Raw genomic sequence first — 17,891 nt, 5'->3', positions numbered from 1 at the left:
ATTGTCAATAAAATGGCATGTCAGGCTCATGAGAGATTCTGTCACACCAGACCAGCAGTCCATGGTGAAGGAGAGAGAATAGCCAGCATTTTCTGGTTGAATCATGGCTTTGATCTTGTCAACAACCTTGTGGTGAACTTCTTGCAGCTTTTCAGTTCGATAATATCTCTCACTTTTCAGTGCATATCGTGGCTCTGCTGCAGCCATAAGGTGCTGAAAGCCAACATCAGACACCACCGAGAACGGTTGGTTATCAGTAACTACCATCTCTATGACTAGTTTGTTTTCTGAATTTGTCCACTTTCTTTGTTTATCAAACATTCCCAGTACTGTTGGCTGCGATTAAGTTGCCACATGTGTATGAGATACAGGGCGGCTGTGGATCAGGTGGTAGAGCAGGTCGTCCAATGATCGAAGGGTCGGCGGTTCGATTCCTGCTCTGTCCTAGTCATGTGCTGTTGTGTCCTTGGCCAAGACACTTTACCCACGTGGCCTCCAGTGCGGCTACTCACACTGGTGTATGAATGCGTGTGAATGTTGGTGGTGGTCGGAGGGGCTGTAGGCCCGGATTAGCAGCCACGCTTCCGTCAGTCTGCCCCAGGGCAGCTGTGGCTACAAATGTAGTTTACCACCAGCAGAGTGAGAATGTGTGAGTGAATGAATAATGGATTCATTGTACATGCTTTGAGTATGCCTTAATAGAAAAGCGCTATATATATCTAATCCACTATTATTATTAGATACTGATTCAACTTCACGTTTCTTCTGAGCAGTTTTGTTAAAGTCAGGGTGATGAATCCTGAGATGGGACCACAGGTTGGAAGTGTTCTTACTTTTTGCTATTGTTGCTCCCATGCTGGCTTCACCATTGCATGTTTTGCACACAGCCTTCCCTGGTGTTGTTGGCCGATTGAAATACTGCCAGACTGCACTTTTAGACTTAGGTCCATCCATCTGTAACAAGGGTTTGAAAAAAAAAGAGAAAGTGTTAAAGGTGGGGCCACATGCTGACATATGCTCAACTCATCATGCTTGATTTATTGCAGTATTTGGGAAGCCTTAAGTTGATTTCATTATTAGATTTTATATTTTACCATGCGATAGCAGGGACCCTGTCATTCAAAACTATGTTGCTACGTTATTAATGATTAATATGACAAAAGCTACATAAAAAAGTATAATAGTTGCTATGAGTGCAATTAAACTCCTGACAGAACACAAACAGCCTTTAGGGCTTTAATGAGCCCACACAGTATTTAAAATGTTCCACCATTTTGTTCGGATAAATCACTTCTGAATTTTACTCTCATCTTCACTTTAATTTTCAGATCATAGGACCAGAAAGCTCACAGCAACGTCAGTAGTGATGAGTTGTAGAGTTTTTCATGTGTTTCATATGAAGAGAAGATTTAGGTTTTATATATATACTCAATTGAAACTGAAAATATATTGCTTTAAACACAAACATGTCAAGTCAGACGTTGTTTACCTTTGACTAGTGGAGCTCTTTCTTACTTTTGAAAGTCGGACAGCGACCCAACTTACAAACAAAACACCTGTAACATATATTATAGATGTGGTTATCTGTACACACACAGAAACACGTACACATAATAAAAGTAGTCTCACTGGTTCTGTGGTCACTGTAAAATGTTGGGACAGGCTGTGAGTCACCCTCAGCCTTTGTCCACTGGCTTCAGGGCTCGGCTCTGATAAACACTGACAGTGTTTCTTACGTCGTCTGGCCTATCGGCACTGGATGCACCCTCCTTCATAAAAGCACACAGCTCTGACTAAGTGTTGCAATCCAACATCAATTTTATTTAATGGAATTTGTACTTTTGAACTAAGTAGCAAAGTGAGTCAGATGGGGATAGGTTGATCTGAGAGTGTTTTCAAGGAAATGTTCCCTTTTGCCACAAGATTATCCCTCTTCTTATTATAACAAACCCTTAGAGTAGAATGCACTGTTTTTAAGTTGTGGTTTGAAAATAACAGTAAGACCACAGGTCACCTTTACACTCCTGGATGGTGTCCCTTGTTGCAGATTGTTGCCAGGCCTGTATCTGCATCTTGTCAGGTGTGTTTAAAGCATTGATTGGGACATTGGTAATCATCCTCTTTTAATGCATAACACGTCCAGGCCTCTGTTACCTTAATTACAGAGGTCATGCTCTCATTCTGCTTTGTGTATCAGTTTTTCATTTAATTCGTATTGCTTGAAATATACACTACTGTTCAAAAGTTAGGGGACACTTAGAAATGTCCTTATTTTTGAAAGAAAAGATTTTTTTTCAATGAAGATAACATTAAATTAATCAGAAATACAGTCTGGACAGTGATACTGTAGTAAATGACTATTCTAGCTGGAAACTGTTGATTTTTAATGGAATATCTACATAGTGGTACAGAGGAACATTTCCAGCAACCATCACTCCTGTGTTCTAATGCTACATTGTGTTAGCTAATGGTGTTGAAAGGCTCATTGATGATTAGAAAACCCTTTTTCAATTATGTTAGCACATGAATAAAAGTGTGAGTTTTCATGAAAACATGAAATTGTCTGGGTGACTCCAAACTTTTGAACGGTATTGTATGTATTTTGTTGCTTATTCAACTTTTAGAAATCTGCTCCACTTTTTTTTTCCAGTGTGTTTCCCAAATACAGAGCAAAGGAAATGTCTTTAAGAAAGGCTCATTTCCTCTCATGCAGTGTAAAGTCATACAGTTAAGTCTACAGATGACAAAACTGCTGGGAGCTGTACGACTGTAGCGTTGAGCTGCTCTTTCTCTCCATTTTCCACCTCTGTCTGTTGCACTTTCTCCTGCTGTCATTTTTATACATCTGTCATCCTGATAACAGCTCGGTGCCGTTTTGTCTTTCACCGAGTCTTTCAGTAACGGGCTGTACTTTGCTGTTTTCTGCTCCATGGTTCCTGTACAGTTGGTAATGCAATCCACTTTGCAAAGCGACCTAGAAATGCAGATACGGGATAATCTTCTGGTACACCAAACAAGCTGGGACTGGGCCTCAAACAGACTCAACCGGCCCACATCAGGAATTACAGAGGTGCTTGGCACAGTGCACATGTTGAGCAACTCAGATCTTTATCCAAATGTGTGTGTGTGTTTGTAAATCTTGGCCAAGCTGAACCTGTCAGCAATACTCAGGAGACCAGCTGCCAATGGAAATTTGATGCATCTAAAATCTGCTTCCCTGTTCAGCTTGGTCCGTATATCAAGGAGCTGGCTGATTTGTTGGTCGGCTTCCAAGGATTTTGCTGATGCATTGTGTGAACAGGACTATATTTACACTCCCTCTGTTGAACAATGCGGAGGATTCCTGATGACAGATCGGGAGCTTTGGGTGGACATAGATTGTTCTGAAAGGTTGTTTGCATTTAGAGTCTGTTTGTGAGAGGTGTGTGCAAGTCTGTTGTTTTTTATGGACTGTTTTGTAACCTGATATCCTGCTCTGCAGATTTCATCCTGCAGAATATAGCTCCTGTGAAAACACCTATATATTTATTCATTTAAAAGTGTTTCTCAGAGTCATCCAACAAATGCCAGTCAGGAAGAGTGCAACCAGTTCAAAAGAAGGGAAAAAGTCAGTAATAGTGCCCTTCATTGCCTTTGTTTTCATGTTCAATCACTGCGTACCCTTTCGTACTTCTAACTGCATCATCATGATACTATGACAATAAACGGAACTTTAAAGAGAGAAGTTGTGGCCCTTCAGAAGCTGGCACATTACTCATGTCACACTGGCCATTATAGTGCTATGGGGAGGTTTTTTTTTTTTTTTACAGAAATTAAGTTTTCAGACTTTAATTGACTTCTGCCTTTCCTTTTTTTACTATGCCCCTGATTACGATTGTACTAATTGTTTTCTACATTAAAAGCTTTCCTATAAAAGCAAGGCTGCAAAACTTTTACAGCTGAAATTCCTGAAGAAGTGTTGGCTTTCATTTATGGTAAGTTGACATTGTTCAGAGTTAAAGTCAAATGTTGAACACCTGACATGACATTTCTTGTACAGATGGAATTAGCCCTGTGAAGATGGACTTTATTCTGAATTTATCAGGAACAAATCTGGTTGGTCTTTACAGTTTTTACCTGTGTTTACATTTAACCTTGTTTCCCAGAAAATATGTTCATATACAACTAAACTGCATCCTTATTTATGTTTTGACACTAACGTAGTTTCTTACATGTGACATAGTTTGAAAGTAGTTTGAAAAGAGCCAAAGTCCACAGAAAGAGGTAGCAGGAGAGGATGACAGCATATGTCCGCAATAAGACTTTCAACCAGGAGACAATGCTTTGTGTCCCACAGGACCATTATTCTTAGACTCAAGTTTTGTTTTCATATACTCCTTGCTTTGATGTAGAAAAATATCACACTTTAGTTAGTCCTTTCACAATGATAACTACTTGTCTGAAGCTTGGTGAAGTTAATGCACCAAAGCTACTTGGTTATGTTTTGGAAAATAACACAGTTTGGGTTAAATATGACAACATATTTAAGACTCAAGACCTTTATTTATCACAAACATAATTATACATAGTATAATGCGTAGTGAAATGTATTGTAATTGTATTTGAAGTCTGTCCAATGGTTTCTGGGTTACCTGGGTTTTCTGAAGCCTTTACTGCCTGTCATTCCCCTGATGTCTTATCCAACATTTCCTCCCTATCTCTACTGCTCCTCCCAAAAGAAATTACAATAAGATCTAATGATACACGGAAGTAGCATGCAGTATGTGTGCTGAGCCTACTGCATGATAAATATACATACCTTGTTGTATGTAAAAGAACAATCAAATATCGCATGTGTCTACATGAGAGTACGATGCATGTCTTCAAGCCCTGTTTTTGGTTTCCCTGCAGTGAACATGTTTTAATTCAGCCCTTAACATTGTCTTCTGCTAGATTTCTTTAGGCCTGCCTCACAATGCCTCTGTCTGGATAGCCAACACGAATGATTGAAGAAGACAGTTATTGTACTTCACTTGGTCTCAGACAAGAGGAGAAGAAATCAATAGGAGGAACCTGTTTGCTTCCGTCTCCTTGGACAGACAAATTCTGCCTTATTGAACATTCTTATTTTCAAGAGACTGTGTTGTACGAAGACCAGTCTGCACCGACTCTGCACTTTTGCTTTTTTCCCTTAATGAATTACTCTGTTGCAGTCATGGTAGCTTGAGGCATTTCGTGACCAAGAAGAGAGCAAACAATCTCAACTTGCCATCATTTCTCTGGAAAGTTTGTTTAGTGAGGCTCAGCAATAAGGTATGTTTACATAGCCAAAATGGGTTGGGTACCAGACAGGGACCCAGCTCGCCTGTGATGATGTGTAATTCCTCCCCTGCTAGATGACCCAGTCTGCTACTGCTTATCAGCTACAACAAGAGGAACTTAAATAAATAAATATCACAAGACTCTGCAGTGAACCACATGCAACAGCAATACCACAAGTCTGGCAGAAGGAAGGAGACCTGGGGTGTTTGATTGGTGTCCCTGATACCTGGTTAAAAGTCGGAGCAGGATGGGTGAAGGAGGAGGGCAGGTTGGAATGGTGCTGCCCTCATTACATGGTCTGGCACTGGGACTGTTTGTCGACTGCCAAGCTGATAGGAGAGAGCAGGGTGGTTCCCGTTAGAGAGGTTTTGATGGAACTTTGTACCTCACAGGAAAGAAAAGAAATACTTGTTTTTCAAGCTTTCCAGTCACATCAGAATAAACTGTATCCACCACCTATGAGTGCTTAGAGTCACACGCAAACAAATTTTATAGTCAGTGACCTGCTGGTGATGCTAAAGGAAAAGTCAGGATGTCACCAAAGAATCATAAAAGCCTGAACAAAATGCAATAGCAATCAGCCCAGTTGCCTAATTGCTGCAATCTTTTGGTCTTTTAGACCAACTGACTAACAGACTGCAGTCCCCATCTTTGGAATCATATCAGTAGCACAGCTGGCATGGCTAAAACTCCACATTCAAGCTAACTTCCTTATGCCAAGCTGAGACAACAAGCTTAGGACAGTGATTTTTCCTTTCTAAACAAACTTTCAAGCACTGAGACAACAAAATCCGATTTTGGCCAAATCTCTGCATGTGTCTATCATAGTGTTTGTAAAGCAGCCAGAGACACATCCTGGAAACCTCTACAGGCTGTCTTGGAGTCCTCAGTATCTTCTGACATGCTTGTATTTTTTTAGAAAAAATACACTAGAACGCATCATATCTGATATATTTTTAAAATGGGTACAATGATCCTTTCTTTTTTTATTTACGACTGATCATAAAGTGACATAATGTTGAACACGTCCCATAATGAAACTCACAAACTCATGCAAATTGTAAATTTGTAAAGTTGTAAATTTAAGACACTTTATAGATCTAATATATTGTTGAGTGCCAGATACCTGCGAATAAATGTTTTGTGGCTTTGTAGACAAACTGTGATCTGAAAGTTGTAATACATAAATGATAAACTGCAGTATAATATTGTTGAAATTGCACTTATTTTTCTTGAGAAATTTCAGGTTGCTCATAATGTTTTCTAAAAAGATCGTTCATTCAATCTGAGCAGTTTCAGAATGTACTTTTTTTGCACTAGAACGAAGGGGAAAAAATCGGAGTTGTCGTTTAGAGGTTAATATGCTGTGATTTTACTGATCACTTAAGATCAAACTTGGCTGGATGTGGCCCCTGGACTAAATAGCATTTGACACCCCTGATCCATCAGATATTGGCACTTGGTGAGAAACAGTACAAGTAGAGACTATACCTAGTTAACAAGGGATACAGAGACAGTCAGCACACCTTCAGTCAATATAGAGAATCACCAGTTAACCTTCCAGTTAATAACTGTGGGAGAAAACCCTCACAAGCACCAGGAGAACATGAAAACTCCAACTCCAGCTGTGTGTGTTTTGTGTTTATTTTCCTCTTGCATGAGATTGCATGAGTATTGATTTCACGCATCTGGGAGTCAAAACTCGTTCTTCATTCTGCGAAGAGAGAAAATGCTGAATGAGAGCTCATGTAGCATCAAGGTTATTGGATATTAGCATGGGCAGTGCAGGAAGACTTATTCAAACACTGTCACTCAAGCGTTGACCATCTGCAAACCCCTTTGGAGAGAGATCCGAGATTGGACAGAGCGCTCAGTCGGTTTTGAAATAACTGCAAAGCTCCAGGCGAGAATAACGGCGAGCTGACCTAAAAACAGCAGGGATGAGGGCAGAGAGAGCCGTTTCCCGGCAGCACACTGAGATAGTGATTTAACATTCGCAACAGTGGTTAGTCGAGCTCAGAGGGTTTCGTGTCACCTTTTTCCTGGATCTGACAAAGCCAGCGTTTCAAATGATAATGACATTAGGAGCCGTGTCTGTGCAGAGTTTTATTGTCCACATCTATATTTGATCTCTATAATTAGAAATATGACCTCAGTCTCCTGCTCTCAGTGATCGAGTACACTCTCCACAACCAGACCTGGTTATTAACCACACTGAATATCCAGTCTCTCGGTCTGTGCAATAAATAGCTTGATTTGCTGCAGTGTCACCTATTGCTGTGTGCTGCATGCTGTGAAGTTTGACCTGCTTTCACTCAGTCTTTTTCTTCCAGCTGCCACCTGCCTGGATCTGCTTCTATAAACTGAGGGAATTAGGTGCTCCCTGATGGTTTCTTATCCTCAGTGCAAGTCCAACAAAAAACCCACAACACAGATAGGTTAAAAGTAATATTTTAAGTTATTTCATAAAAATGAAAAATAGTTTGCGATTTGAGAGGCTTCTCTGCCTTTTGGAGTGTTTGCATATTTTTAATTATTCAGTCAGGTCGTTTGCAGCGAGAAAATCTCTCACACAGTCTCCCTCTGCAATCCAGTTTACAAAGACAGTAAGCTGTCAAACTGTTTACACTCAAGTCTTTTGGAAATTCTCCTGCCATGCAACTTTACCTTATCTCAAAGCCTGAGGTTATTGTTTGATGCTGTGACCTAATTTCTCCCCCCCCACAAGAAAAAAAACGTCCTTTTCGCTGAGCGCCACAAGTAGCAGAGTACTAAAAGTTCTCCTCCTATCCCACCACAGCACATGGAGCACCACCTGAGCTCTTCATCTTCAACGAGTTATGCGCCCTGAAGGATGATCCGGGGCCATGCAAGGCCATAAAGGACAGATTCTTCTTCAACGTCGACACCGGACGCTGCGACCCGTTTGAATACGGAGGCTGTGGGGGAAACGCCAACAACTTCGAGACCTTGGAATCATGTGAGGAAATGTGCGTCGTCTCCGGTGAGTCTGACCCCTCGGCTAACATGATTTAAAAAATGGCTTTTGATATGTGTCTGAAAATTGGCTTTGATTCACCAGTGAACACAGACCTCAACAACGACCATTTATCATGAACACAGTACACAGGACAAGGATATATTGTAGCTTTGCATTGTTATATTCTTGTCAGCCAATGATTGGTTTTGTTTTCAAGGACTTTTGTTCCTCATTAGACTTTATTGCCACCTTGGGCATAAAATCCTATTACAAAAGTCATTTTGTTGGTATGCAGCTAACATGGAACATTGCCAGCACATTAATTCTGCACAGTTTTGCTGAAGGCGTCTAGTTAATGTAAAAAGGTACTTCTGAGAAAGGCAGTCAGTTTTCTATTATTTATAGGTTACAACTACTGAACTCATGATGAAAGTTGAATTAATTGATCAGAAATAACAACAGAGTGCTCAAATAGACTGGAAATTGATTTTAAATCTCCTGATTATGATGATATGTGAGCCAACAATTTAATTTAAAAAAAAAAAAGAAGAAGAAGAAAGCACAAAAAAATGCACAGTAACAGATGCTGCAAGTGTGTGCCTTTGGGACAACTGCTATATAGTAGCTAGGGATCACTTAACCAGTGTAAGTGACCTTGTGATAAAAAATAGAAAAGATGCTTTACTTTTTTGTAATCCTTTGACAATAACACATTGTAAAGTGACACTTCATGAAGTCTTTCTCAGTTACTGTTGATATCTGGTCATGAATTTGAGTGTGACACATATACAGTTTACAGTTATGTTGTTGGTAGATTTAAAAGTTGAAATTTGTGGCAGCTTTTACAAGCAGGGGTCCTTTAATTCAGTGAGGAACAAGTCAAGAGCTGATTTCCGGTTGCATTGACACCTGGCACTGGCAGCTTTTATCAAATACTTGACTAAATAATGCTAATGTTGGAAACTCTGTGTCCAGCTTAAGTTGTTTTTTATTATTTAATGGCTACACACACGTTGCTATGCCAAGACTGAGGTTACAGTTAATGAGTCCCCAGTTTAAAGTCAGAATTTACACTAAAATAGTATCTGAGCGGATGACATGAAAATAAAGAAGCAGTTCCTGTATTTACCATGATTTTTTTGTCCTAATCTTAATAGTTTAGACCAAATCGTTTTGTAGCACAAACTGGCTGAAAATGAAAGCAGATCATGACTTAAATGTTAGAAAAGGTGCTTTTAACCTGATCTTTTCCTACGTAACCTAAGTATTTCACTGTCTAAACTTAAGAAAGTAATTTGTAGCATAAACTAAAGCAAACATTGATTGAAATGCCACGAAACGGTGCAACCATACTGGACTCCAACTCCAGCCTCCTTATGTGGACTTGCGCGTGCTTTTGTGTATAAAATGTGAAAAACAGCAACTGTAAGACGACAGGCTTAAAAACAGCAGATCACAATCTTACAGCTTTTATTGTCAAATTAAATTTACCTGAGTAAATGTGTTATATGTCATTTCTGCCAACCAGTGAGTCATTACCTGAAATGCTGCTGTAGCAAGAAGCAACATCTTCACAGTGGGTGTCCTGTAATCCCACAAAATAACCACATCAAGCTGTGTTACACCAGACATGAACAATTTGCAGCAAAAATATAATTGCTGATAGATATTGTGATATGATTTACAATATCATTTTTTAAAAGTTCAATATTCAGTGCACTTAGATTTAAAATGCGATGGATTTGATATGTTAACGTCAGTAGTGTGTCTGACAATGGAAACACCCTTTTTGTAGTCAGTCCTCTTTGAATACCAGGTATTATTCTATAGCCACACCTTTTCCAACATGTTGAGAAGACTCTAAGGCTTTACAGGGTTGGTGTACATAGCTGCGGTTGTTAAGCTGTTGTTGGACAATTTAACTTTCAATCGCTTTATTTAAGGAACAGTTTGATTGCCACAATGTGAGGATGCACTGCAGTGCATCTTAAATGGAAGTCAACAGGAATCTGCCCATACCATGTAGTCACCCTCCATAAACAGGTGGTAATCATGTTATTACAGGAATATCTCAGTATGCGATCAGATAGAAGCTATCACCAGGAAACAAATGAGTCAAGTACATAAACAACAGTAAATGTTGCTCAGAGGGTTTAAGGAAATGACGAGCAAATGGTTGCCAGTGTTTCATAGTGTGTGGATGTGCTTGTGTGTGTCAGCATATAGTCAGTAAGTCTATTTGTGCTGCTTGGATACTTTGAGATGGGTGTGCATTCAGCTAAAAATTGCTGTAAAAGATGCTTTTTTTAGCTCAATTAGAGTGAAATCAGAAAAATAGCTAAAAATATTTGTATCCCTCTGGATTGTGGATGGGTGGGGAGAGCAGCCTCTGCATGGCAGCGTTCCCAGGTAAGTGCTGAGTTCAAAATGCCAATGAAAACACCCAGATATTTAGAACAAGGATGCGGTTTATTTTCTCTCGCAGCACCCTGAAAGATTGTATGTGATATTTGCATAGATGAGATTATAATTGGAATTTGCATCTTTAAGTTACAGTGAAGCTGATGATATGCTTGTAGTTTCCTGATTTGTGACAATATTATTTTTTTGTCGTAACGCACAGCAGTTATTTTGCAGCAGCTGTCAGAATCTAGTAGATTGTGAAATAGGCAAAACATGTTCCTCTTTTCAGCTGTTTTTTTTTTTTTTTTTTATGTCAGATGGAAAGTTTCACTCAACCATCATCACCGCTATAGTGCTCTTCACCTTCATGCAGAATGCCACAAGTTCAAGCATGTTATGTAGCAGCTGTTTTTTTTCCCTCTGGTGTGGCGTGACAGAGAGGGGAAAAAAGGCCAATTACAGCAGTAAATCCTGGATTACACACAACATTCAAATTGGAAGTTTTATTACAATGCAAGAGCACCTGAGGATGACTAAGAGTAATGACCTAAATGTCACTCTGACTGTGTGTGTGAGAGAATAAGACTAAAAGATGGACTTCATAAAAGAAACAACAGAACACCTGCATTGATCTTTGCAGCATTCCAGTAATCGATTGGCAGTAAAAGCACAGTGATACCTGCTAAGTACAGCCTCCATAGTGCAGCAGAATGCCCTGTGTGACACCACACTGCACTTAGCTTTTGTTTTGTTGGGCATCCATGATACAGAAAATGCATTACTCTTCAAAAGTATCACTGCTGTCTAAATAACCTAAGTATGGGGCAATAATTCTTAGAGACTGACACTACCGGTCAAAAGTTTTAGAGACCCTAAATTTTTCCATTTTTTTTATTGAAAATTATGCATGTTAATGTCTCATTGTACTCTGAAATTAAAGCATAGAACAAATAAGGAAATGAAGTTAAAAAAAATTGAAACCAAAATGTGTTCTAAACTTTTGACTCATCAGAATAGCCTCCTTTGGCAAATAGTTTAAGTCTGGAGACTATGCGGCCACTCCATGTTTTCAAGCTTAACATCTTCTTTTTTCCTAAGGTAGATTCTGGCATAGCTCGGACTTATGTTTTTTTTAACCTCTGGCAGTTCAACACTTACCTTTGTACCATTTCAAGCTATTCATTGGACTTGAATTAATTGAAATCCAAATGGAAAAAAAAAAGAAAAATTGGGGCATTCTCAAACTTTTGAGTGATAGTGTATATTGTATAAAAGTTACAGATGCTTATTTTGAGAGCACCTATCAAATATTCGCTAGCTCTGTCTTAACCGATCTATTAACCCGTAGAACTCAATTTTGTGCCCAGATTCACATCCCTTGCTCTTCATAGATTTGCTCTCAAAGTGTTTATTGCATAATGGTGTAGCACATACCAAATGAAACAGTACGACTTTAGCTTTCCAACAATGCTAGTTGCTTGTGTGTGTGATATCTGTGTGAAAAATAATTTTGAATTTGCATCAAATATAATCATAACTGTAACCTGCATGGAGCCGTGGGTCCTTCTCTACACCCATTATGCTTGTTTGAATTATTCATGAACTTGTCATTGCACAGATATGTTAAATATTTGCCTGGTTTGCTACTTCTCAAAGTAAGCCCCTGTATGTTAAAGGTCAATGACATTTATTTTCATTAAACACTAAGATGTTTTTTTCAGATCAAGTCATGTAGTATCTGACATTCTGGATCTGAGATTTCCAGATTTTTCCCCAATGCAATTCCTAGTCTTATTTAACCTGCTCATTTTGTAGAACATAGTAGTCGTGCTGCAACTCCCGATCGTTCTGCTTTAGGGGGATAAACTTTGGATTGTCTGTAGTTCTGTAAACCAATCACAGTCATCGTGGGCGGGGCTAAGCTAAAGATGCAGCTTAGATGCTCCCTCAAAATAGCGACAAGGAGGCAAGCACTGTGATTAAAATGGATAATGCACTGAAAAATAAAGCAGAAAGAAACAAGCAGAGCTGCTGTACTGCAAGATCCAAATTCTCGACAAAGCTTGAAATTTTCAGTGTGGTAGGTTTCTGCCTGGAGGTTGTTGTTTCCCATTGCGAGAAAAAATGTTAACATGCAGATAAATCAGACTACACAATTACCAGAAGACAGCTTCACTGACATGGTTGTATACATGCAAAAGCTTTGGAATTTTAGAATACAGCATATGTTTTCCTTATTATAAATATAAAGCTAATATAAATAAAACCTGCAGATATTATCATATCAGATGATGGAAGACCAAGATAGTCTGGACTGTCTTTTGTTTCTATTGCTGTTTGTAGTACTAGTCATTGTAATACCAGCAGAAAATGTGAAACTCCTAAGTGAGGCTATTTGTTTGAACATATCATAGAAATACTACATTGTCAAGCAATTGAGGCTACAGCCATTAGACCTTTCACGTCTTTGAGTTCACTTTATCCACAGAAAGATAAAGTAAGCTCTGCACTGACTCAGTTCAGAACCACTCCGGGTGAATGAACACCTTTTTTCTCTGGCATAGGAGCTGCGTCCAGTGTGTGATGGTACCTGCCATTTACTGCAGCTGAACAGTTACTCTGAAGCAGGTCTGATCAGCACAAGATCTGCCTTTGCATGCATAGCAATCACTCATCACGGACGGCCGCTTTGTCGGATCGTTCCACTGGGTACCCTTAAGCATGATTTTTTTTGTCAATGCTTGCAGTAGTTCGATACACCAATAAAAATCTGAAGTGCTTTAACTAGACACTGACTCAGAAACAGTGAGTAAAAATGAAACTTAAGTGGAAAAGTTGTGGTCCAACATTGGACACAAAACTGAAAGTCTTACACCATCACCACCTCTGCAACCTCCTTAAATTGCTTTTTAAAAGAAGAACAACTTCTATGACTGTCAGTGTTGAATATAGAGGCAGGTTGTACTTACACCAAAGGACACCCAGTGTGTATCTCTGAGACAAACCTGGCTTTGACAGACCTGCACTATTTGATGCCCTGGGAATGAGAAGAGGTTGCAATGCCATATCTGTTATTCAGCGCCTTATCCCACCAGCAAACACTAACCTTCACCTTCTAACTGCACACCATGGGATGTATTATACAATCAAGACAAGAGGGTCATGGATGAATTTGCATCCTGCAGGTATTGCCGTTTCCTGTACTTATATACATTTTTATCAGTCTCCACACAAACAAATCAGAGGGTGTTAAGTGTTTAGTTTCAACTGACCCCAAGATGACAGTAAATAAGCAAAGAGATGTGAACATGACACAGTGACACACAAGAAAGACGATCTAAAGCCTTACTCAGATAGAAACTTGCTGCTTTTTGATCATAAAGAAAATGCCACTACACTAAACCAAGCTATAAAACATATTTGTATGCTGGCATTTAAAGGCCACATTCAGGACTGCTTTTATTGGTTCTTAGTTGAACACACACAAAAAAAAAAACACATGTTATAGTGCAGGATAACAGCTTGTAGCAGTTGCTTTTATCTAAATTGAATCGCACTTTCCCGAGTGTCTCCAGTTTTGCTGTGCTGGATGGTGACTTTGGTTTAAAACTCAAAGTCGAAATGACAATGAAAAGAAATAAACCGTGTCCCTGATCCATTCCCTGTAATAATTCTAAACAGATTTTTACTATGCAGCATGGCCACATGCTAAACGTACCAAAATTAAAGGCACTCATGGATTATTTTGCAACTTTTAGTGCTACTGAGCAGCGTTGTACAAATTAGCACCTGTTTTGTGTGCATGCTTGTAATGTGGCAGCACAGCGCACATTTCTGCTGCTGTGTTGATGCTTTTATGCTAATCAACAAACAGTGGCAGAACATGGTAAAAAGGCATAGCGATGATCCCACTAAAGGCAGAGAAAAGACTCCTAGCAAGTAAACAACACTCCAAACAGTCATCTATAGAGAGACGTGTTGTCTTCTTGGATATGACCTGCAAAAACAAAACAGTATGTAGTACATAGTGTACACAATTAGTATTCAGCATGGAATTGTTACACAGCTATATTTTACAAACAGCAGACACGAGTGTGATCGCTTCAAACAACTGGAGCTATTAATGAGAAAATTAAGCAGCCTTGAGCTCCACTGCAGTAAAATGAATGCCACATTGATCTAGTCAGGCTTATTAAGTCTGATGCATTTGTAAATTAATTTGAAATGAAACTAAATTAACACCAGGGTTTAATTTTCACTGATCAACATCATCCATGATACTGAAGCATGCTCTTTAAAGCTGCAGTAGGCAGAACTGTGGAAAAGGATTTGAAAATATACCCATCCTCCTGCAGCTTTTCAGTCTCCCTAATCTGTCCGAAGACTCTCCCTCCGCCGTCGAAGTAGTCAAGGTAGAAGGCAACATTCACTCATGACTTCAGACAGGATTCAAACCCAACTCTCCCAAGTGAAAGCCTATTTAACCACCACTTCCTACTGCCAATGCTGCCTTTTCATCTTTTCATACTGTCTCACTTGGTCTGGTCTGAGAAGAGCCATGAGAAGTCAAGTCCTCTTTACATTTTCTAATACCTGAAAACCAAACCAAGAGGATGTGCAGAAGACTCATTTCCTCTTAAATCACCTGAACAATATACTAAAAACTAAAAGTGGTGCCAAAATTGTACTGCTGGCCCCAGCTTTACAGCAATACTGTTGTGTTTACAGTATGATTTTGAATATGTCTTTGTATAAATACGTACATTGAATACGATACTCTGTGACCAAATATAGTCACACTAACAAGGAGGTAGACTTTCTCAAGATGAAGTCAGACATTTGAAAATGTCATTGCACCCCTAACTTACAGAAAGCTGATCTCAGGGATAATGTCTTCTGGTGCACTTCATGTAATTTTACTCATCCATTGCCATTGTCATAAAATCGGTGACATTTTGATTCTCACAAACACTACAGAAACTGTGAGCCGACACATTTGATTTATTCCCACCATCCCTTCTAATGTTTTTTACTCGTGATGTCACAGCTACAGACAGCTTAACAAGAATGTTTTTGTAAAGGTCACCAACCAACGTGAGGATGCTTTTTTCTCTTTTATCTTGTCAGCCAAGCAGTCTGGCTTTTGCTCTTTAGCCCCAGTGGTTCACTGAAAACTCTATCAGTCATAACCACCGTCTCCAAAACTCTTACTTTGGCCTGCTCTTTCTTTTATGGTTCCGCTTGAAGACGTCAGAGACACAAACAAAGTGTTGCTCTGTGGCCGTTGCACTTCTTTGTCCTTAGCTCAGGGCTTATACTCAGTCTGTTAGCACAGACTTTTTTTTAGAGTAAGTAATGGAAAGAGGGGCAACAAAGCTAACAGCACAAACAATATGGTGTCACTAGAGATGGCTGAAAAGTGCAACCCTGACTCCTGAAAAAGCATGCTTATATACACTACCGTTCAAAAGTTTGGGGCCACCCACACAATTTCATGTTTTCCATGAAAACTCACACTTTCATTCATGTGCTAACATAACTGCACAAGGGTTTTCTAATCATCAGTTAGCCTTTCAACACCATTAGCTAACACAATGTAGCATTAGAACACAGGAGTGATGGTTGCTGGAAATGTTCCTCTGTACCCCTATGGAGATATTCCATTAAAAATCATCCGTTTCCAGCTAGAATAGTCATTTACCACATTAATAATGTCTAGACTGTGTTTCTGATTCATTTAATGTTATCTTCATTGAAAAAAACTGCTTCTCTTTCAAAAATAAGGATATTTCAAAGTGACCCCGAACTCTTGAACGGTAATGTATATATAACTATATTGTTTTACTGAAATAGTTTTCTCTATAGTAGTGCCATTCACTCTTTTGGATGTTCCTGTAATTAAGTTCTCAGTTCTCTAGTATTCCTTAAATGATTTCTCTTTAAGAATGTTCTACAGCACAGGTGTCAAACAAATGGTCCATGGGCCAAAATTAGCCGACCAGAGGGTCCTGTCTGGCCCACGGGATGACTTGCAAAGTGTAAAAATTACAGAGAAGACGTTAACTGCAAATTGTAAAATTGTAAATTTTAAATGTTTTGTAAACCTTGACAAGTTGTTTTGATCGTAAAGTAAAATACTATATTGTTGAGTTCTAGATACTCTGTGATCTGTAAGTTGTAATGTCTAAATGATACACTTAGGCATAATATTGTTGAAACTGAACTTATTTTTCTTTAAAAAAAATCAGGTTTCAGTAATTTCAGGTTGTTCATAATATTTTTTGAAAACATATTTCCTTAAATGTGAACATTTTCAGAATGTACTTTTTTTTGGAGTAAAACAAAAGTTATTTATAGGTTTTATGTTATGATTTGAGATAGAAGTATAAGTGTCCCCTGATCTAAAATGTTTTTTTTTTTTAATTTCGTTGTACTGGTACAATGACAATAAAGGAATTCTATTCGGAGTTTGATGCCACTGTTCTACAGTCTAAAATGATGAAAATCTTTTTTTTGCTTGTTTTTCCCAAAACGTATTGGCACCAAGGTAATTGATAATGTGTTTCTTTTGCAGTATGTTGATAAAAACAAGAGTTGCCTCACTGCTGCAGCAGTTAAACCAAGACTTAATGATGTTGGCAGTGCATCTGTTTGGCTTATTGTCACAGTAATACGATGGGGGTTAGCTGGCTTACCGGTTTTGCTCAGAGCGGTTTTTCCTTTCATAGTGATTTTAATGGTATTGCACCAACAGGCCTGCAAATGAAGATATACATAATGTTACAGATGATGATGAATTTTGTTTATATAGTTTCCGTAGCATCTGGTCATTTGAGAGCGGGAACTATTTTGATGTCTCATCATGTAGGTTATTTTTTACTCAGAAAGCTTTTTAATTATGAAGAGTGAAGTTTGTTTGTTTTGTGTTTTTTGTACCAATAAATTAAAAATCTGGAGATGGGAGAAGTTAAAAGGGCAAAACAAGATTTGTTTTGAGCCTTTTCAGTATTTATTTATTTACATTTTACATGTATAAAATCATTGGCAGATATCTTGCTGGTGCCATAATCTCAGAAAGTAATTCAGTCCTACCAATTTACTGAGACAGTTTCTGACATTCAATTTTTCTGCTGAGATAACACCCATATTTCCTCTCTCAGAGCTCTGCCTGCAAACACTGACCTTTAACACTTTGTGACATTGGTGC

General features: G+C 38.8%; 1 protein-coding gene across 1 annotated transcript in view; it reads left to right on the top strand.

Moving 5' to 3' along the window:
• The window catches only part of tfpia (tissue factor pathway inhibitor a), a 58,812-nt gene that overhangs the window by 26,142 nt on the left and 14,779 nt on the right, over nt 1-17,891 (top strand). Inside the window, exon 2 of the mRNA XM_023274527.3 lies at nt 8,102-8,305. Within this exon, the coding sequence (XP_023130295.1) occupies nt 8,102-8,305 (204 nt within the window). The remainder of the gene's footprint in view (nt 1-8,101; nt 8,306-17,891) is intronic.

The sequence above is a fragment of the Amphiprion ocellaris genome, chromosome 11, assembly GCF_022539595.1.
Source record: "Amphiprion ocellaris isolate individual 3 ecotype Okinawa chromosome 11, ASM2253959v1, whole genome shotgun sequence".
In the NCBI taxonomy this organism is placed as follows: domain Eukaryota; kingdom Metazoa; phylum Chordata; class Actinopteri; family Pomacentridae; genus Amphiprion; species Amphiprion ocellaris.
Note: the sequence above shows the minus strand (reverse complement) of the source record. Positions and strands in the feature narration are given on the sequence as shown.